This window comes from Ochotona princeps, chromosome 13 (genome assembly GCF_030435755.1).
Source record: "Ochotona princeps isolate mOchPri1 chromosome 13, mOchPri1.hap1, whole genome shotgun sequence".
In the NCBI taxonomy this organism is placed as follows: Eukaryota; Metazoa; Chordata; class Mammalia; order Lagomorpha; family Ochotonidae; genus Ochotona; species Ochotona princeps.
Window position 1 is genome coordinate 13,900,604 of NC_080844.1, and position 22,910 is coordinate 13,923,513.

Consider the following 22,910-nt stretch of genomic DNA (forward strand, 5'->3'; position numbering starts at 1 on the left):
TCCCACCTCCCCTCCTACTATTTCCTGTATAGTATTACAGCATTATAGTCTCCCAGCAACAGTTACAAGTTCAACATTCTGTCAGCCACATGTACCATGGCATTGTAGGCATTGACAAAGGCAGAAACTCTAGCGTCGTATTATTGAGCTGTATTTAACTGTTTCGTTGAGAGCCCTCCATTTATTCAGGAGTAGAAATGAATACTGTAAGGTATCTTCCAGGTATGCTAGCCTCCATTATACAATTCATCTATGAGAATATATATATATGTGTGTGTGTGTGTGTATATGTGTGTGTGTGTATATATATATATTATATACTTATTCACCTGTATATCTGTTTGCTTTGTATTTTACATGACTATTGTCTTATAGCGGAGAAAACATATGACGTCCTTTTGGGATTGGCCTGTTTCCCTGAGCATAATGGTCTCCAGTTAGAACCCTTTTATTGCAAAGGGTAGAATTTCATTCTTTTAATGGCTAAGTAGTACTCCATGGAGTAGATGTACCACAGTTTCTTTATGCATTCCTCTTTTGACAGACATTGGGTTGTTTCCGTATCTTCAGTATTGTGAATTACAATGCTGTAAATATAGGGTTGCAGGTTACTTTCTAACATGGGGATTTTACTTCCTTTGGATATATTTCCAGAAGTGGAATAACTGGAGCACATGATAGATCAATTTTCAGTTGTCTGAGCACTCTCCATACTGACATTCATGGTTGTTGCACCAACAGTGAAGTAGGGTATCTTTCTTTCCATATCCACACCAACAGGTGTTGTTAGATTTCCAAATATAGGCCAGTCTCACTGGAGTTAGGTGTAGCTTCAACAAGGTTTTATTTGTATTTAATAGCTAGGGAACCCGAGCATTTTTTCATAAGTCGATTAGCCATTTGATTTAGTTCTTCTCAAAAATGTCTATTTCCTTCATCTGTTTTTTCAAAAGGTTGTTTTGCAGTTCTTGAGTTTCTGAAGCACTTTGTAAATCCTGGATATTAGTCCCCTATTGGTTGTGTAGTGTGCAAAGATTTTCTTCCATTCTGTTGATTGCCTCTTCACTTTGTTGATTGTTTTATTTGCTGTACAGAAGCTTCTTAGTTTGATGTAGTCCCATTTGTTTATTGTGGCTTTTACTGCCTGTGCTTTGGGTGGCTTTTCTAAGAAGCTTTGCCAATGCCTGTATCTTATAGAGTACTTCCTATGTTTTCCCCTATTAACTTAATGGTTTCTGGGTGCAAATTTAGGTCCTAGATCTGTATAGAGCTGATTTTTGTGTAAGGTGAATGGTGCAGGTCTTGCTTCTTCTGCAGGCTGCTGTACAATTGTCTCAACAGCGTTTATTGACGAGATCAAAATTCCCTGATTTAAAAGCTTCCATGCCATTCATTTTCTGTAATCTTTAGGCAGTAATTGGAATCTATTTCAAGTTTTAGGAGTAAGTTATAAATCTGATAAGCCAGTTTCCCCCAATCAGGAGGAAATGGTTATTTATCCTCATTCTTTTTTTTTAATTTTTATTTTTATTACAAAGCCAGATATACTGAGAGGAGGAGAGACACAGAGGAAGATCTTCCGTCCTATGATTCATTCCCCAAGTGAGTGCAATGGCCGGTTCTGTGCCGATCCGAAGCCAGGAACCAGGAACCTCTTCCGGGTCTCCCACGCACGCGGATGCAGGGCGCCCAAAGCTTTGGGCCATCCTCGACTGCTTTCCCAGGCCACAAGCAGGGGAGCTGGATAGGAGGTGGAGCTGCTGGGATTAGAACCGGCGCCCATATGGGATCCCGGGGTATTCAAGGCGAGGACTTTTAGCTGCTAGGCCACCATGCTTGGCCCATTTATCCTCATTCTTCCTTATTTAAATTATCTAGCAAGTTGACAAATTACAGAGCCCTACATAAAATCTGAACTCTTTGAATATTTAAATTCTAATAACTCAAAGATCCTCAAAAAGCCTTAGCTTGATGAAGAAACTTTGAGGTTACTAATTGCTAAGCCATGAACACTTGGCTGATGCACCAAGATTTTGAATTTTAGGTTAAGCCATCTTTCACATTGTTCTTTTTACTAATGTCTTGAAAATATTTTTGGAAACTTGTACATATATTTGTGTTTGAACTGAGAACTTTTAATAAGCTTGTTCAGCCAAGAGAAAGAATGTGAAAAGGGTATTGGTGTGAAAGTTTGTGCTGGGAAAGGATTTCTGTGTGGCTGCACAGCCTCCTCTTCCCCTCCTTTTATGCTCTGCTGAGTCCGAACTCCGTGGGGAGAGGCTCAGCTGAGAGGAAGTGGCAGAAAGGGAGCTGAGCACATGACCTGTGTGTTGCCAGAATGGAAATACAGCCAGCTCTGCTAGAATTGCAGATGGAATTTTCCAAAATTTGAAGAGCGTGTTGTTAATGCAGTGCCAAGTGGATATAAGTAAATAATTTCTTAGCAGTGTAATACGATAGTGAAGGAATTATTTGGAGACTCAGACTTAAAGACGTTTGTTTTTGTTTTTTTTTTTTTTTTGGAAAATGTTGAATTTTTAGAGACAAGATACAGTGCTGTTGTTTCTGAACACATGGAGCATCACAGTATGTAACCAGTTAAGATAGGAATACATTGTAAATGAAAGCTCCTTTTAAAATGAACACAGTAATGAAAGGGATAGGAATTATCCTTTTAGTTTAAAGTACCCGAGTCTTAAGCTCTCTTTGATGATTCTCTACATGAGCTTGGTGTGAGACCTTAGAGATTGTTAACTGGGTGTGATTTGACCTTCTTGCTGAGCAGATGGGAAAGCTGAGTGTTAGGAGACCATGTGTCTGGCCCAGGGTGATGCTTTGCAGCTTGAGCAGAACCTCCTGCCTCCAGGCTAAGGCTGGCACCTTTTGCTTTAAATACATTATTTTTAAGTTATAGTACTAGTTTTTTTAAATGTGGGACAAAACACAAATTTATTATCTTTGGAAAAATAATTTTTTTATCATTTATCAGACCTATATATGCTCTGAATGATGGATTAGTAAGTCCTTGGCTAAAAAAATAAAATAATAAACTTATGTCACTCACTATTGAACATTATAAATAAGTGAAGTCTTAAATATTCTTGCTGATTTTAATTAGATTTTGGAAGAAATTGTGTGTGTGAGGATGTCTAAAGCAACTGGACTTGAATGGTTCCAAATCAATAAGGAAGATGCTGGGAACTGAAAAGTCACTTGCTTTTGCCTGTAGACATTTTTGTTTGTTTTCTCCACTTGTTTTAACAGTAGATCCTGGACTTCGTTTTTTGCATTCAGCATATTTTTAATAACTACGCTTATTTGTAATAAATGAGTTTAATGTTCATGATGGACATTAAAAAACTCATATAATGCCAATTAAAATTCAGGGAACATCAGCATAGAAATGTTTTGACAAACTTGCCCTTTTCTCTGATATCTATAATGGGGAAAACAATGCTTAACTTTTTAAAAAGTCAACACATAATTGTGCGTGTTTGTGTAGTACACTGTGATGTTTCAGTATGTACATGGTACATTGATCAAACCAGGATATTTAGCAGATCCATCGTCTCAAACATTTAGGCCTTCTTTTTGGCAGGAACATTTGAAATCCTCTGTTGTACTACCTGAACTGTTTAGCTAATGTTACTCTCTTGTGTAATAGAGCACTTACACAACATGAGAAGCAAAAACAGAAGGAAGAGACAGGCCTATAGGGTTTGGAAAAATATTTGCAAACTATATATCTGGCAGGATTTCTATCCAGACGATATAAGGAACTCAATAGTAAAATAATGGTGATTTTAAAAAGAACATAAAAATAAGCATAAGTTATATGGAACAATACTTACCATTCCTAATCATCAGGGAATGCAGATCTAAACCACAGTGAGATACCCTCTCACTCCAGGTAGAATGGGTATCAACAGAAAGACAAAAGATAACAGGTGTTGGAAAGGATGTATTCGAATAAAAATTGACTTATTCTACACCATTGGTAGATACGTACATTTATATAGCCATTATGGAAAACAGTATTGAAATTCTTCAAGAAGTTAAAAATAGAATGAGAAATATGACTTGGAGGTCTCACTACTGGGTACATATCCAAAGGAAATGAAGTCACTATATTTAGGGATGTATCTGTATTTCCATGTTCATTGTTGCATTACTTATGATAGCCAAAATAATGGACTCAATATAAGTGCCCATCAAAGAATGAATGAATGAATGGATAAAACAAACATGTTATATAAATGCATTGGAATTATATTCAGCCTTTAAAAATGATGTTTTATCATTTGGAACATTTTGTTAAGTGAAATAAGACACAGACAAATATCACAAATACTCTGTCATGAGTATAGTATAACTATTTTGGTGGGATTTTTTTTCTTTAATTTGTATACTTTGAGAGGACACACTAGCTTTTATTCATAGTTAGCTGGTGGGTTCAAGTGAAGACCTAGATTATTGAGTGTTCATTTAATATGGGAGATAAGAATGGAAGAATATATTTTGAAAGGACTGAAAAGCACAGTAATAGTAAGCTTAGAAAATATTGAATCTACGTGTTCTTTAGCTTTTTTTTTTTAAGATTTGCTCATGTTTTGGAAAGACAGATTTGCAGAGAGAACAAAATTCCACCCACTAATTTACTCCCCAAAAGGCCGTAAAGGCCAGTTGAGCTGAACTGAAGCCAGAAGCCAGGAGCTTCTTCAAAGCCCTTTTGAACAATGTATTAATGAATATGGGTCTCTCAATTAGCAGATTACAAAGTGCTTTCACAGACCTTTGTGCTTTTGTAATGTTTACTATGGTTAACCAGGGCATGGCATAACCTACTTTTTGTTTTTGAGTACCAATTTTAATCCAGAGTATTTCTGTTATTCAGCTAAAAAAAAATGTTATATGTGATGTGTGTAAAAACAGAAATGCAGTTTTTAAAATAATACATGTATTTAATTTTTAATAATGTTTACATGGCTGAGAAGGATGTGTACCATTGTGGACCACGGTGGGGAGGGTTGAGGCATGGCAGAAAGTGATTGAGACAATTGCTGCTTCTTTTTTTTTAATCTGTCTGTATATGAGGGTAGGGGAGAGAGGAAAAAAAGAGGGCCACTCCCAGGAGCCTAACCGCATTGGTAAGGGCGGGGTACAACCACCATTGTCATCTCAGGGTCCCTGATGTAGAACATTTTCCAAGTGGTCTTGATAGTTTAGAGATGTTGTTGACTACATTGCTCCAAGGATAAAGAAATCTTTGTAAGATCCATTAGCTTACGTAGTCTACCCTAGAGTCTCCATAGGACAGTTGTCCAGTTTGTTCTGCCCTCCGTAGTACTTGATTTCCTCTGCAGAAGGAATGCAGTTTTTAACATAAAACTGGAGATACCACAAGACTTTCTAGGTGTCTACAAGTGCTAATAATTTCTCCTCTGCCGTTGTGATGCTCTGATAGTAACTTTGAGGATGATATTCATCTTGACTGCTATCCTGTTTAAAACATGGTAGTGTTTTCATTTCCTTAGATGTTAAAGGAGCATGCTGACCTCAGCAGAAAGCCATGTAAGACTTGAGCACACAGGGTATTCTGCCATTTATTCCCTTAGTCTAAAGAATTCTCTCTTTACTAGTGATAAGGTTGTCTGTAATGTTCTCATCACCATATAATTATGTCTGGTAAGAGGCTGTGATTAAATTGCTCTGAGGTGAAATCTAGTTGGAGATAGGAGCTAATGGTCATGGTAAGGACTTAAATTAGCATCAGCTATCTCTTCAGGAATCCAGGTGTTCCCTACTATACTGTCAATATCTGTCTTTATTTGAGCAAAAAGGAATTGAGTAGTGTAGGAAGTGTACTCTGAATTCCCTTGTATTATTTCTTTCCCCTCAAGACTTGATCTGATTTTAGCATTCCCTGATGTTTTCCCAAATTCAGGTCAGGAAAGAAAGCTGTTTTTGAGAGGGTCAGAGCAGGGAGGCTGCAGATGAGTAATTGCTTCATGCTACTGAAACTCCTTCCCAATGTCTAAGTCAGTCCCTCTCCATAATGCCTTCCACAAAGGAAACATGCTTCCCGTGAGTGCAGCCTTGTCAGTGATGGGACAAGGAACCCTGACCAAGGGGCTCGAGCTGCGGTTACGCTTAGGCTCCTAAACACACCAGTGTCCATTTTTGGTTAGCTGCTCTTCTGACAGCTATTTCATAGTATAATCCCCCTGTATTTTTGAGGGATTCAGAAGCATAGAAATAGCAAGAATTTACTGTCCTTAGCAGTTTAGAAATTGAAGATTTGTATGAAGTTGAAAGAGACCTCATGAGATTTTGGCAGAGAAGATCTGTTATTGAGTGTAGATGGTAGATACTGAAGTTCCTGTCTCTATAGAAGGTAACTTTGTGCCTGGTTTGGCCAGATCCATCAGTAAAAATACAAAATACTGTCATGTGTGAGTAGACTCCTTAGAATTTCCTTCTTCCCTCCCTCCTGCCTTTCTTTGTTGGCTGCAATGTCAGTTAGCTATTGTATCATTTAGCTGTTGTGTACTACTGAAGTAAAAATAAAACAGTAGCTAAGTACTTTAATAAGTGTGAGTGTTAGGAATTATCATCACAAACCCACATGCCAGATACAACGAATCCACACTGTAGATCTTTATTTGTCTGGAGAGAGAGGGCCGCAGGGAGAGAAGAGAGGAGACCAAGGGAACAAGACAGATCAACAGAATGTGCCTTTATAGCAGGGGAGGGGGTACCAGGGTTACAGGACCATGAGGGGCTGGATAGGAGTTTCGGTCTCAAGAGGTGCCTCTATGATAGCAGATAGATCAGCAGATGTGTCTTGCATGCTGGGAGATTTTGTAAGAGGAGAATGAAATGGAGCCAAGGTGGGCCAGGTGAATAGGAGAGGCAAATGGGTTGGATGCTCTTAAGTTACCTAAGAGGTCTGTCCCGAGTATGTGGTTCCAGTGTCGACTAGGAAGGACACAGGCCTGCCATGTTGACCTTCTGCACTGGTTTAAGCAGGGTGCTGGAGTCACTGCTGCTAAGCCAATAATGAGGATGCCTAGACACCATTTGATACAGGTGGCTTTTGGATACCCATTTTCTCCAATGAGTGATAGCAGAAAAATTACATGGAGATCTGGATTTGTTTCCAGAGAAATCTCATCAGATTTTTTTTCTACTTTGGTGAGGAATTTAGGAAATGCTTGCAGAAATTCTGAAACCCTGAAAAAGTGTTAAAAACTAAGAGGTTGTGTTAGTGATCTATGTGGTCAATGTAGTTTAGAAAGTTATTTAATGCTAGACGTGTGTTTGCTGCCAGTTGGTACAGCAAAGCCTTAAACTTATGTCTTTTAAAAAAAGATTTAATTTTCTTCTTCTTCTTTTTTAATTGGAAACGCAAATTCTCAGAGAGAAGGAAACACAGAAAGATCTTCCATTCTCTAGTTCACTCCCTAAGTGGCCGCAATGGCCAGCACTGAGCCGATCTGAAGCCAGGAGCTTCCTCCTGGTCTCTCATATGGGTACAGTGTCTCAAGGCTTTGGGCCATCCTCAACTGCTTTCCCAGGCCACAAGCAGGGAACTGGAAGGGAAGTGGAGCAGCTAGGATATGGCCTGGTACCCAAATGGGATCCAAGGCGAGGACATCATAGGATGCAAGGCGAGGACGTTAGGCACTAGGCTATAATGCCAGGCCCTGAACTTACATGTTGGACAAGATGAAAAGAATAGCAATAAATGGAAATGGGTAATGGGAGTTAGTGATTTGTTAGGGAACAGAGGAGATGCAATGTGAGGATATGCAGCTACCAGGCCTGCGCCGTGGCCTAGCGGCTAAAGTCCTCACCTTGAACGCACCAGGATCCCATATGGGCACCGGTTCTAATCCCAGCAGCTCTACTTCCCATCCAGCTTCCTGCTTGTGGCTTGGGAAAGCAGTTGAGGACGGCCCAGTGTTTTGGGATCCTGCACCCTTGTGGGAGACCCGGAAGAGGTTCCTGGTTCCTGGCTTGGGATCGGCACAGCACCAGCCGTTACAGTCACTTGGGGAGTGAATCATCAGAGGGAAGATTTTCCTCTCTATCTCTCCTCCTTTCTATATATCTTACTTTGTAATAAAAATGAATAAATCTTAAAAAAAAGAGAAAAAGATATGCAGCTACCAACATTCTTGCACTGTATAGAAAGGTGTTTGTATTATTTTGATACCCTTGGAAGAGTTAGTTGAGTTGGAGTGCCTGAACTGTTTTTACCTAATGTGTGGAAGCATGGGAATGAAGATCTGAAAAATGGTTAGAGGCTGAATAGTGAAGAATCTTAGATAGTTCATGAGATTTAGACCAGTGTTGTTCTAGTGGAAAATGAGATTCATCCAAAAGAGTATGGTTAAGCTAATATGGGAAATGGAAAGCCATTACTTATGTAGAATAATTGAATTCACTTAAGAAAGAAAGAAAACCAGAAGAAGATAAACAGCTCCCCACCACCACCCTGCCACCCAAAGGTAGGGTTAGACTGAATTCCGTTGGCAGGGGTAGTAGGCAAGTGTAACAACTTCTAACAATTACGAATGGTCCTTCTGAGGAATGTAGATCTGTAGTTTTCAGTTATGATCTATGGAACCCTGAATTTGCCAAGGTTGTACTTTAGAGTCCACTCCAGGGAAAGGATACCTGACTGGTGGAACATAGGTCCCTGATCTGGTTCAACCAGAACAGCTCTGCCTTAATAGTTTGTGTGTGTTTGTGAGGAAGAGCTCTGCTACCTGGGGCAAAGTTGGGGAATATGTGCTAAAATAGTCTGAAGAGGATTAAGTGAGCCTCATTTTTAAAATTTTTATTGGGAGAATTTTTTATTAAGGTATTCCAACAGAATCAAGCAGAACACTTTTGTAATACAGAAACAATTCCTCTTGTTCTGCAGATAGGTTAGGTCCCTTTCTATAAGATTCTATAAATTATGACATGGAATGCTGGAAGAATTGAGTATTTAGAATGCTCACAATCATATGATCCAACGTATGTGACCTGAGGAGTTCCAAACATGGTCATGTGTCCACACATAAACTTGCATACAGATGTTCACAATTGTTACAATTAATGAACCTACAGTGACATATCATTATCACTCAAAGTTCATAATTTACATTAAGGTTCACATTCAGTGTTCAATGAATATGCTGCATACCAACAAGCATTCACCATTATGTATAATATAGAGTAGTTTCACTACTTAAAAATCCTTTGTGTGCCAACTATTTCATTCTCTAGCAATACGAATAAGGCTGCTGTGAGCATCCATTAGAGTTGTTGACATTTAGGAACACATATATTAGGGTGGACACTATATGGATAATCTCTGTACTTGGCTCTCAGTTTTGTGAATCTTAAAATGCTCTTTTAAAATTACAAATAGAAGGTGCAGGGCAGTGGTGCAATGGATAACGCATCTGACTACGGATCAGAAGATTCATAAAGTTACAACTAGAAACAACACATTATAACATGCCCTGCTTTTTGAAAGTCATATGCACTGGTTATAAAAATGTGTCGTTTACAACCTAGTGTAGGCCAAGCTAAAAGGAGTTAAAAAGGATCCATTTGGGGGGGCCAGTGCTGTGGCGTGGCATAGTTGGCTAAGCTTCCATATGTGGCATTGGCATCCCATATGGGTGCCAGTTCAAGTCCCGGCTGTTCATTTCTGATTCAGTTTCCTGCTTATGGCCTGAGAATGCAGGAGAGGATGGCCCAAGTGGTTGGGAGCCTACACTCACATGGGAGACCCAGATGAGGTTCAGGGCTTCTGGTTTTGGACTGGCTCAGTTCTGACCAGGGGATAGAAGATCTTTCTCTGTCTTTCCTTCTCTCTGTAATTCTGCCTTTCAAATAAAAATCAAATAAATCTTTTCTCAAAAAAAACAGGAAAAAAATTTTTAAAGAAAAGGATCCATTTTCATTTTACCACTTGCATCATAAGCCCAGAAAAGCACCATACATAATAGTGCCATTCACAATGTACTTGTTGTTGACCATGCAAACTTAGTTTTGAAATAACTATTGTATTTCCCACTGTGAAATGAATGTGCCTTTTTATATTCTGATGAGTTTAAAATTTAGTTTTAAAAAAGTTTGCATTGTTCAGTTGATTGACTTAAAAGCTTTAAAATGTTAGAACTTTAGGTTTTCTGTACTAATTTTATAACCAGTGAACCAATACACACTATTTGTAGTGTGCGTGCATGCGTGCATATGTGTGTGTGTGTGTCTGTGTCTGTGTCTTAAATTTGGTAGAGACATAAAGGTCTTCTGTCTCTTTCTACTGGTTCACTTCTCAGTTGACCACAATGGTTGGAACTGAGCTGGGTTGGAATAAAACCAGGAACCAGGTTCTCCCAGTTCTTCCCTGTGTCAGGGACCCAGTTTAGTTGAGCCTTCACCTGCTACCTGTTTGGTCTGCATTATCAAGAATCTGAAACGAGAAGCCTAGATCCTGGACTCCAACCAGTCGCTCCAATGTATGATGTGAATGTCTTAACCAGTGTCTTTTTTGTTTCATATTTTATTAATGTTTTATGATGCAGTTTCATAGGCCCTGGGATTTCTCGTCCCTCTTCCAATTACCCTCTCTCACCCCCTTGATTTCCCCCCTAATATTACTAGGGTGGTCCTTCATGAGCAGTCCTAAGTCCATCATGCTGCTTGACTAGAATCTTAACCACTAGCCCGAATGCCTTCCCTCTGGAATATTTTTTAAAATTCATTTATTTGGGTATAGCATACATGCCAAATAGCATATAAATCACAAATATGTGTCAGCGTTATAGGAGGAAGCTCCTAGCTCCTAGCTTTGGCCTAACCCAAAGCTACTCATTTCAGCCATCTAGGGAGTGAAACAGTTAATGAATAGATTCTTTGTATGTCTCTCCCTCTGTCCCTGTATCCATGACTTTAGAAATACATCTCAAAAAAAAAAAAAGAAAGAAAAGAAAAAGAAACATCAGCAATATCCCAAAAGTTTCCTCTAAGTTCCCCGTATGGCTATCCTAGCCAAAGGTAATCACAATAAATTAATTTTGTCTGTAAAGATAGTGATAATTGGAAATCAGGAATTCAAGTTCTTCAATGAAATTGATAGAATTTCACAAGAATATTGCATCTTATAAATCCACAATGTCATGGATAATATATTATGAAAACAGAATTAGTCATATTACACCTTTTTTTTGCCTGTGTGGAATCATTTGTGCTGGCTTTTGTAAGTTTAGTATTCAATATTCTTTCTTATTTAAAAGTCATATTTCTTTCCAGGAAAAGGCACTACTTTTATAATCCCAAATTTCTCTTTTTGGTGTTCATTACCTCCCTCAAAGGAAAGGCTGTTTCTAGACTGTTTGCAAATGGCTTTCATCTGAACAACTTGATCAAGTTTAAACCACTGACAGACTTGGCCTATATTCTCAAAGCCGTCAGGCATATGTTACTCCCTCTCTTGATTGTGCACTCTGCTAACAAACCATATTTGTTGAGTACCAATTTGATATTGTGTGTCCTTCAGGTGTACTAGAGGATAGTAAAAATACAAGGGCAGCCATATGGCACAGTACTTATTTATCGGGAAGCCTGAAACCCATAGTGTAATGTCTGATTTCAGTCCTGGTTTACCCTGCTTCTGATCTAGGTTCCTGCTGATGGGTTTCATGGGAGGCAGCAGGTGGTAGCTCAAGTGCCTAGATCCTTGCAACCTACATAGGGTCCTAGATTTCCTGGCTATATGAGGAATGGCCCTAGCCTGACTATTGTGAACAATTATGGAGAGTGAACCAGTGTATGGAAGGTCTTTCTCTGTCTCTCTGTGTGTATGTCTGTCTGCATTTTAAACAAAATGTACAAACTTTTTTTAAAAAGAGTAATTTACTTTTATTGAAAAGTCAGATTTACAGAGTAAAGGAGAGGCAGACAGAAAGATCTTCCATCTACTGGTTCACTCTCCAAGTAGCCGCAACAATCAGAGCTGAGCCAATCTGAAGCCAGAAATCAGAATCTCCTGGGTCTCCCACATGGGTGTAGGGAACCAAGGGTTTGCGCTGTCCTTGGCTGCTTTCCCAGGCTACAAGAAGGGCACTAGAGCAGCCAGCATGTGAACTGGTGCCCAAATGGAATCCCAAGCATGTAAGCTGAGAACTTCAGTGACTAGGCTACTGTACCAGACCCATATATATTTTTTTAATTTAGGGAGCTGGTGTTATATAGTGGGCACAGTTGCCTCCTGCATTGCTGGCATCCCTTATTCTCAATGATTCATGTGCTGATTACTCCACTTCTGATCTCCCAGCTAATAGGCTGGAAATAGCAGAAGATGGCCTAGGTGTTTGGGCTCCTGCTAACAGGAAGCTCCTAGCTTCGGCCTGGCCCAGTTCTGAGCATTGTGATCATCTGGGGAGTGAACCAGCAGCACAATATCTCTTTCTCTCTCTGTAACTCTGACTTTCAACTAAACAAATGTTAAAAAAATAAGGAATGTAAGATATGGTATGGACTTTGCCCCCAGGGATTTAGCACTATAGAGAGATATAGGGAAGTGGTTAAGCCTATGAACTCTGGAGCAGACTGATTATGCTTATATTCTCAATCCTTCATTGCCTAACTGTGATTTTGGACAAAATTATCTTTTTAAAAGATTTGCTTATTTGAAAGAGTTACAAAGAGGTAGGTCTCTACACACACACGTACGGGGGTGGGGAAGAAGGAAAGAAGGAAGGAGAGAAGAGGGGAGATTCATCCAATGGTTGAATCCCAAGTGGTCCTAAGAGCACTTGGGGTCTGGGTGGCATCAAAGCCAGGGGCCTGGAAATCCCTCTGTATCTCCCATTGGGGTGGTAGGGCTTCAAGGATTTGGGCTATCTTCAGGTGTTTCCCCAAGCATATTAGGATGGAGTTGGTTTGGAAGTGCTCATATCGGATGCCAGGGTTGTAGGCAACAGCTTAACCCTCTACAACACAGGGTTATCCCTGACAAAATTCTTAACTTTTCTATGTGCCAATTTTCTTATCTTATGTTATAAAATCGTGTATTTAATGATTTGAGAGGTGACATGGTTTTGGCACAGCAATCAGTATGCTGCTGGAGATTCTTGAATCCCTGCTACTTTTCTTCTAACCCAGCTTCATGCTAATGTACATGAGCAGGTATTGCCTCAAGTGGTTTAGTCCATGCCACCTACATCAGAGACCCTGGATGAATTCCCAGATGTTGACTTTCACTTGTCCCAGCTCCAGCAGTTGGTGGCATTTTGAAGACCTTTTTTGTTGATACATGTGAAGCATTTTTAACTGTTTCTGGCACCTAGTAAGCCCTCATTATGTGTTAATTGTTATGATTATAAATTGTCATAGGGATCATGGATGAACTATTAAAACTAAGACCAAGGTAGTGCGTGGTTAAATTCTACAGTAAATGATAAGCAAATCTAAGCAACTCAGATCACTACTTCGAAATATCTGTTCCATGTGACATCTTGCCTTGCTTGATTTCAGAGTCCTCAGTAATTTATAGTCTTTATTCAGCAATGGGGAAAAAGAATAACCTATAAAAGCCATGGCCTACCTGAGGAAGCTATGATTGAAGCTCCCAAGTAAACCTTTTGCAATTCTTTGCCTTTTCTTGATTTAGGATGCCCATCCCCATCCCAAAGTCGGCCTGGGTTCGTTCTTTATACCTTCTCTAGTGAATAGCATTTTAATTTATTCTTTAGGTGTGTTGGTGCCCAGTGAGTCATCTATAACTTAGTGTCGCACTCATGTTCTTTTTCAATGAATATCCGACCCAAAATCAGTTATAATGGGGGAGCGGAAGTGGGAATTTTTATTTGGGGGAGAGATGAATAATTTTGAAATACAGAGGTTTTTTGTTTTTCTCCCTGTATAGAGATTTTTTTCAGTGAAGTGTCAGGATGATGTCATTGAGGTGGATAGATGAGACAGAAATAAATATTATGTCAAAATTTATTGCATCTATGTTTTAGTATTGGTTATGAGTGTAGCTTTTCATTATTATGAATTAAGCAGCCTTCCGGAAGGGGGAGTCATACCAGGAAATTATTAAAATTTCTGCAAGGGATAAATTTGTTTTTTGGAATACATCTTCTTAGTATTTAATGCAATCTGTAAAAGCCATATAAATCTAGAGTAGGTCGTCTTATGTTTTTTTTTCAGTAGCGGGTGTTGAACAGAAAGAAGAATAGTGCTTGTGAACTGGATAATCCTATTTTGTATTTCAATATTGGGAAAGTGAAGAGGTTAAAGATTTGAAGGCAAGAGTGAGTGTGTTGTTTGAGGGAAAGTCGAAAATAGTAGAAGGTGAGACTGGCCAAGTAGTGTTTCAACTATCTAACTGAAAATTTTAGATTCTTAAGGGAGAAATAGTTAACTTCAATGCTTATTATCTTTTTTACTGAAAATGAACCCCATGTTAGCCTCCTTTTTCAGTACAAGCTAATTTTATGTCGTTTATACTTTAAAAATGAGTTAAGTTCTCATTTATTTTTGTAAAACCTGAAATTTCAAATTTAAGAGACTTGCCGCTTTGCAAGTTTCTTTAGATGACAGTCCAACTCTCTCAAACATTGTGACAGTTCAAAGACTATATTACATAATCCTTGAATTTAGAAAGGAAATAAGACCTTCAGAAATACTCATTATTAAGCATGGCCTGGCATAGGTCCAGTACCTGACCCTTTCTGCTTTTTCAGTTCACTTCATTGGTGAAAAAGATAGCTGTTTTCTCCCACCTGTGATACTGAATAGAAACAACGAAAGAAACTTCATTAGTAGTGTAACAGAAATACATTCTGTAAAGCAAGAGTAAATTGTATGTAATATTTCTATACGTTTTTCACAGGAACTATGAAGTGTGTGTGTGTGTTACAAAATGCAGAATGATCACCTATAATTTTAGTTATAAAGCATGAATAGTTTTTTAATTTGAGTGGTAATTGGTGGTGATAAAAAGTACAAATGAAGACTTATAAATCACATTTTAATAGAAAGAATTCTATATCTGTTAAGAGTAAGCCCCAATTTAAATTCATACAGAACTTAAAAATCTATTCATTGTATCTGTTCCAGTGGCTGCCACATCCAACTCAGTTTCTCTTTATGATTTAGTTTGTTTTCCATAAAGTTTTTTTTAATGTATCAGCAGTCAGCTATTTCCAGATTAATTTAGTAGTTTCAGGATTACTTAGAAAAGATTTGTGTGAATATTTTTAAAAATTTCTAAATTCACCATTTTGATACAAATACCCATGGTTTTCTTCTGTGTTTACATGCAGCCAGGAGCTATGGGCGGAGACGAGGTAAATTTTTTTAATGAGATCTTTTGCTTGCCAAATTGTGAGTAATGATGAGTGTGTGTGTGTGTGTGTGTGTGCGTTTGTACCCATGTATGTATAAAACAATTGTTTCTGTATGGTGTGATGTTCTAACTTGATGAATGTTGTAGCAAAATATTACTCATCACTTTTCTTGTAATTACTTTTTATTGTTAGTTCATTATTTGTTCTTTTGATCCTAATAAAGACTATTTCTATCCAGTTCTTGTTGTATGGCTTATTGTGAGTGTGTATAAGGAAACAAAACCCACAATGTATGTTTTTCTGCCTACATTCTCTGTGTTCTTTTCATTCTATTTGGGAAGCAAAAACGTGGTGTTAGAGGACAGTTTGTGATCTGTGTTGGCTGGTTCTTTTTTTCTGTTATATTTGGAAACAGATTTACCCAGAAGCTAAATGAGCCTTAAATTTCAGGGACTCTAACTTTTGGGGACCCATTTCAATGTCTTCACCTAATTTTTGTACTTTTTCTTAAAAAGGGACCCTAGGTTAGCTTTTAGTTCTCATAAGCCTCACCTTTTCCCTGGTAAAATGCAGACAAAATAATCTAACTTTCATCTGTGTAGTTCAAGCCATTTTATGAAGTGGCTTGTTGAAATCTAATGTTTTAGAAAGAGAATAGGACTTACTCAAACACCTAGGTTATAATCATTGCTCTCTCTCTCTTTATAATTTATTTTATTTCACTTCATTTGAGAGACACTTACAAAGAGGGAGGAGAAGTTTTTCATCCTTGGTTTAGTACCCCAGAGACTGCAAGGGCTACTCCTGGGCCTGAGCCTGGGCGTAGGCCTGTCTAAAGCTGGGAACCAGGAGCTTCATCTGGGTCTCCTACAGGGGTGCAGAAACTCTGAGCATTTGTGCCATTCTCTGCTGCTTTCCCAGTTGCCTTACAAGGGAGCTGGATCGGAAGTGGAGCAATCAGGACTGAAACTGGTGGGATGCTGGCACTACAGGTGACAGTTTATCTGGCAAGACCACAATACCTGTCCTGCCTTATTTCTTAAATCCAATCTTGTCCATCTTCAGAGTGTTAGTGAAGTTCTAGTTGACAATAAAAAGAAACAACATGTAAATGAAAAGCATGCCTCACCTCTAAGTTATTTTGCTGTTGATTCACAGAAGCTGAACAGATGGAATATTTATTTGTATAACCTCACCTTAAAGCTAGAATCTGCTTTTGGCTTTTTATTTACTGACACTTATCATTTGTCAGGCTTTCTCTGACTTTGTAATTGAGTCACAAAGAGAAGATAATGATATTAAGTTCCCAACATTTAGTTATTTATTCTATGGGAAATATCTGTTGAATCAGTAAATACTGGCAGAACTTAATACGTATGCATCATAAAGTTATACATTTATTTCTGCATACGATACTTTTGCTTTTTAAATGTTTTTGAAAAAATATTTGTGTACTTGATTATGTTTTTAGCTGTGGAAAGAAATCTGTTGTTAATGTCTGTCGCTTTATTTTTAAATGTAAGATGATAAAGCCTAGAAGTAACATTAAAATTCATATTGTATCATACCACACTTTTAAGAAGGAATGAGGAGTGGACTGTGTTCTGGAGAGTAGAAAGCAGGTGGCCCTGACCTTTTTTCTCACATACCCTCTCGTTTTTTGTTTTGTTTTGTTTTTTAAGATTTGTCTATTTATTTATTTAATTGGAAAGTCAGTTTTACAGAGAGGAGAGACAGAAAGATCTTCATGTCTAATGGTTCACTCCCTAAGTGACCTCAGTGACTGGAGCTGAGCTGATCTGAAGCCAGGGGTTAGGAGCTTCTTCTGGGTCTCCCATGCGGGTGTAGGGTTCCAAGGCTTTGGTTCATCCTCTGCTGTTTTCCCAGGAAGGGAAGTGGAGTAGCCAGGACATGAACCAGTGCCCATATGGGATTCTGGCGCATACAAGGAAAGGACTTTAGACACCAGGTTACCTCATGAGGCCCATCCTCTTGAGGCCCATCCTGTTGAGGCCTTGTTTATTTCTAACGCATCTCCATTCTTGTCTCGGTTTGTCTTGCTTTTTCTGAAACATCACTTTGTCCATTTCACATTCATCGCTGTGCAGGGTTCCTAGGATCCTGGTCTTGGTCTGCTTCACCAGCTTCATCATTTCCATTTCCTCCACCTCCTCTTCCCCTGACCACTCGCCAGCCATGGAAGTACTGACCACTGTTTCCTTTCCTCTGCTTTAAGGCCTATCTCTAACTTCACTAATCAAGCCTGATGTAAGGCTTACCCTTTCCAGAAAGCCTTGCATAGACCTTGCAAGCTGTTTCCCTCTGCTTCTACTGCCTTGCATTCTTCCTGTATTTATTATCTGCCCTGATTCTTCAGCTGGAAAGAAAGTCTTTTGAGATGGTTGTCTGTCTTGCCTGATACATTATACCCTATGCAAAATGAGCCTTTATTAAATGCTTTCTGATTAGGGTTAAGCTAACACTCCCACATCTTTGCAGAGCAGAGTTAGGCATATATTTTTTTTTAAAGTTTCTGTAAACATATTGAATACAATACATTGAGCATATAAAATCGTCTGGCTTCTAAATGCCTTAAAATCACTCTCCTTTTCCATTGATACTATCTCTGTATATGTTTATTACTTTGGTTTAACTATTTTCAGAATCCATAATCATCTTTGTATCAGGTATTAAACTATGTATTGCCTAGAGTGACTTGATTTCTGCTCTTTGTAATTCTGCAAATTTGGTGGTCGTAAATGAAGAAAATAATGACACAGTTGTGTGTGAGAGAAAGAGTATTTAAAGATTGAATGTTGGTGTGGTGAGGTTTTTAAAAAATGTTTTATTTTTATTTAAAATGGTGAGTTACAGAGAGAAGGGGAGACAGAGATTGAGAGAGAGATCGAGAGAGAGAGAGAGATCCTCATCTACTGGTTACTCCCCTAAATGGCTCCAACATCCAGAGTTGAGCTGATCTGAAGCCAGTGGCCAGGAGCTTCTCCTGGGTCTCCTACATGGGTGCGGAGACTCAAGGACTTGAGCCATCTTGCACTCCATTCCTAGGCCGTGCACAAGGAGCTCGATGGGAAGTAAAACAGCCAGGACATGCACTGGTGCCTCTATGGGATGCCAGAGGCAGAGGCTTAGCTTACTGTGCCTTGGCACCAGCCCCAAATGTTGGATTTTTGGATGCATGAACAGGCAGATATATTTGATCCATCCTATTTCCTATCCCGCCATTCCACATCATCTTCCTCAAATGCAGTGACATAGCCACTGGGGCGGGGCAGGTGTACCTCTTATCTAGAACTCTCATTTTTTTCAGAGATACTCATCTGGAACAATTCTGCATAGTATAATTTTTATGAGATAGCAGATTTCCTCATGCTCATTTATTCATGCAGTTGGAGACTGAACTAACACTTGATCTTTTTTCTCCACTTAACATTTAGACCTTCTGCCCCAAAAGTGTGAGAAAACAAGTTTGCTGATTTTTGTTACTTCACTCTACCTATGATTAAGAGTAAGACTTAGGCTGTAACTCATACTCTGTGTTAAACACACATGTTGGCAAATTTTAGGAATACAAAGTATAGGAAATAATCTTAAAAAGTGCTGGGAGTTCTTATTGGTGAGAATTAGGCACGTGACATCTGAACACCTCTCATAGACAACCTTTCTGTGATGAAAAAAGAACCAGAAGCAAGGCGTTCTAGTTTGTGTCTCAACTTGGGAATATACGACCCTAGTATACACAGTGGGGCCAGCTGGAGAAAAAAAGCCGACAGTGAGATGTCCGTGCGTCCCTGATGACTTTGGAAGAGAGGCTAAGTCTCTTGGACACGTGAATGTCAGACTTGAGAAAGACGGTTCATGATGGAAGTGATGAAAGGAGAGAACATGGGATGAACGTGATGAAGCGATGAACGGGAGCGAACAGCTGAAGGCTGGGTGAGCACACTAGAGGCAGACCCTTTACAAACCAACTACTAGTGTTTCTGTTGAAACAGTACTACTAGGGAAGGAGCATAACTGGATATGAGAAAGATTGAACATAAATTTCAATTTTATATAAACATTAAAACACCCAATTATATTTCCCTTTGATATCCCTTTTTAAAAATTTTGTTCCACTGGTTAGATCTTCGTCTTGTTTGTGGAGTAAAAGTCATACCAAAGAATCTTAGCATTTTCCCCCCAGTATTCTAACTTTGACAGTCTCTAATATGTTCTGTTATCCAACAGCCATTTCTAGTTTTCTGAGTAGTATCATAGAAAATTGTTGCCTACACATTTAACAGAGGTTATGTTTTTTCCTGTCCACTTGGATGTGAGGTTTTGTAGTCTTTCTGGAACCGTTGTCAGTAAGTAGACAGGTTGGCTGTCCCAATATTTTTTTTTAAGATTTATTTATTTTATTACAGAGTCAGATATACAGAGAGGAGGAGAGACAGAGAGGAAGATCTTGCATCTGATGATTCACTCCCCAAGTGAGCCGCAACGGCCGGTGTGCACCGATCCAAAGCTGGGAACCAGGAACCTCTTTCCGGATCTCCCACATGGGTGCAGGGTCCCAAAGCTTTGGGCCGTCCTCGACTGCTTTCCCAGGCCACAAGCAGGGAGCTGGATGGGAAGTGGAGCTGCTGGGATTAGAACCGGCGCCCATATGGGATCCCTGGGGCATTCAAGGCAAGGACTTTAGCCACTAGGCCACGCCACCGGGCCCCATGTCCCAGTATTCTTAATGTTTCAAAACCTCAGTATTTCTTATAGCTAGAGCAGTAAGGTGCATATAGATCATCCTTGTAAATAATGTAAACAAGCAAATACAAACAATAGCTTGAGTGACTCTTGTAAATATAATTATGTAAAATGTAGTCCATAGCAATCTGTTGACATGAATGGATAATTTAGTTGATAGCAAGTCTTTCTGAAGTTTAGTAAAGCAAATTTATATGCCCAGTTAATGTCAAGTCTATCAGAATCCTGCTGGAGGTTATGGGGAGTAATCAGCTGTTCTTATGAGACTGTGGTACAAATAGATCATCCTGGTAACTCAAACCCATTTACATGAGCTTGCTTATTTAAAGTTCTTGGTAGTTCCAGCAAAAAAAACATGGATGATTTATATATTTACATACACACTCACTCAAATGTATACATATAAATAAATATACATGTATGTGTATATATACATATATGAATGTGTGTGTTAGTGTATTTATATAATATCTAAACATTTTACTTCTCATTGTAGCAGTAAAATCTAAGCACAGAAGCTAGGGCGATAAGATCCTGATTTTCATGTGTTTTGTTTTTTGTTTTTGTTTTCATTTTGTGGGAAGTTAGTCCAGGAGAAGCTGAAAGAAAGAATGAAGGAGGTGTGCAGGGTCTTGCCCTCCAATTTTATTCCTTAAGTATTTACCTACTCTGGTAGGCTGCAGGGGCGACCTCTGACCCTGCTCACTTTTCATGTTAGTAGTGGGGAGAGGATTAAACAATGTTATCCTTAATAGTTGTATTAAGTACTAGGCAGAGAAGAATGGAAGATTCCCTCTAATGTGATGAAGACAACTCAGAAGAGGTGATATTTAAACTGAAATTCAGTATCTGGCATTGGGGCACAAAAGGTTAAACTCCAGCCTATGACACTGGCATCCCATACAGGAGCACCAGTTCAAGCCCCAACTATTCTACTTCCCAGCCAGCTCCCTAAGCTGCCTTCCTGGGAAGGCAGTAGAAGCAAGCCTGAATGCTTGCTTGTCTCCCAGATGGAGCTCCAGGCCCCTTGACTTTGACATAGCCTAGCTCTGGCCATTGGTGACTGTTCATGGAGTAAACCAGAAGATGGAATAGCGTTCTCTCCCTCTGTAATGTTCCATTTCAAAGAAGTAAAATTTAAATGTTCAGGTTCTCATTTAACCAAATGGGTCAGTTGAAATGGCGCTGGGAGACAACAAGAGTTCCATTGTAAAAACATTGTGATACCTGAAAGAAGTGTTAGCATTCATAATACTAAGATCACTTATATGTAAGATTTGTTTGTAATAAATGGGATTCTGTTTTCCTGAGAGAGGTTTTACTGCAGTTCCATATTTCACTATATGAATGGGTCAAATAAAATGTGAAATGTCTCATCCAAAGTCAGATGCTGTGTAGCCTGGACTAGAACTTATCTTGGTGTCCAGGCAACTGTTGTTTTCATGGGGGAGTCATGCCTTACAGTCCGTGTTTCATTAGCTCTCGGAGTGACTGATTCCTGGGCTGCCTGTAAAACTAAGGTGAAAGGGTTAGGCTTAGAATGGAGGCGTGAGCCATCGTGCTCTGGAGCTGCTACAGTGATTGCTGAGGATTTGGGCTGAAGCTGGGAAGGGAGGCCTGAGCAGCTTGGACATTGTAACATGGCCAATGGGCTTTTGTTTTTCCTTCATTCGGGAGCCTCCTGGGAAGGAATTATCCTTGACAGGTCTTCTTTGCTTAACTAGTGCCTTTCCCTTCTCTCTTCTTTTAAGGCTCATTTAATTTTCACTCACTTTCCACATTCAGCAATTACTTGTGCAATTACTAAACCAAAAACTTTGTTCTTAATAGGAACTCAAAGTAGATACCAAAGAACCAGACCATTGGCAGCAAGTCGAATGGCCACTTAACAGCAACTGAGAAATCTCTTATTGTCACTGAAATACTAAACACAAATGTTCTATGTAGAAGTATCTGAAGTTTTAGGGGCAGACTTACACATTCTACGCACAAGAGTATAATTTTTAGTAAGTTATGTGGCTTGCTTTAAGCATTTTGCTCTTGGAGAATATTTCCCTTAAAGAAGTTTGTCACAGAGGTGCCATGACTTCTCAAGGGATACACTTTAGTTGCAATGTCTTAAAGTTTTCATTTCAGTCATATATGTTTAAGAACTAAAATTTTATATTTTGCTGGGAATGATTTTGTCTTGAGATGAATGCATGAGTACCAACCTCATAAATATCCCCTGGGCAAATCAGAGCATCCGTGTTTTAACCAGATAGTTATAAAAATAAAATGTCAGTGTTATTTGTCACAAGATATCTCTTCACAATAGCAAAGGGCCAGATACTTTGATAGGATAGTCTTTCTGGTAATAGAGCCGTTAACCATTCTGTCCTGCAGAGCGGTGATTACCCAGTTGATAAGGTCTTTCTGTAAAGGAATTTTTTTGGGTAAATACAGGTTCTTACTCTGCAGTTTTAACTTTTATGTGTTTTTTTAAAATGTTTTTATTAGAAAGGCATATTTACAGAAAGGAGAGAAAGAAAGAAAGATCTTCCAGTCACTGGTTCACTCCCCAAGGGGACACAATAGCCAGAGCTTAGCTTCTCTGATGCCAGGAGTCAGGAGCTTCCCTGGGCCTCCCACTTGGATGCAGGTTCCCAAAGGTTTAGGCCATCCTCCACTGTTTTCCCAGGCCATGAGCAGGGAGCTGGATGGGAAGTAGAGCAGCCAGGCCATAAACCGGCACCCATGTGGGATCCTGGCGTCTGTAAGGCGAGGATTTAGCAGTTGAGCCAT

At 39.2% G+C, this 22,910-nt stretch overlaps 1 protein-coding gene across 15 annotated transcripts in view; it reads left to right on the forward strand.

Annotated features, from left to right (window-relative positions):
• The window catches only part of CPEB3 (cytoplasmic polyadenylation element binding protein 3), a 214,996-nt gene that overhangs the window by 100,954 nt on the left and 91,132 nt on the right, over window positions 1-22,910 (forward strand). For 11 of the 15 annotated variants that reach the window (XR_009246476.1, XM_058671353.1, XM_058671352.1 and 8 more), the window contains exon 5: window positions 15,339-15,362. The exons of 2 other annotated variants lie outside the window; for them this stretch is intronic. Coding sequence is in view for 12 of the 13 variants with exons in the window: in XM_058671353.1 (XP_058527336.1) it covers window positions 15,339-15,362 (24 nt within the window). In the remaining variant the exon portion in view is untranslated. Of the gene's footprint in view, window positions 1-157; window positions 223-15,338; window positions 15,363-22,910 lie in introns of those variants that run through there. 2 more of the 15 variants (XM_058671357.1, XM_058671358.1) reach the window with 2 other exon arrangements.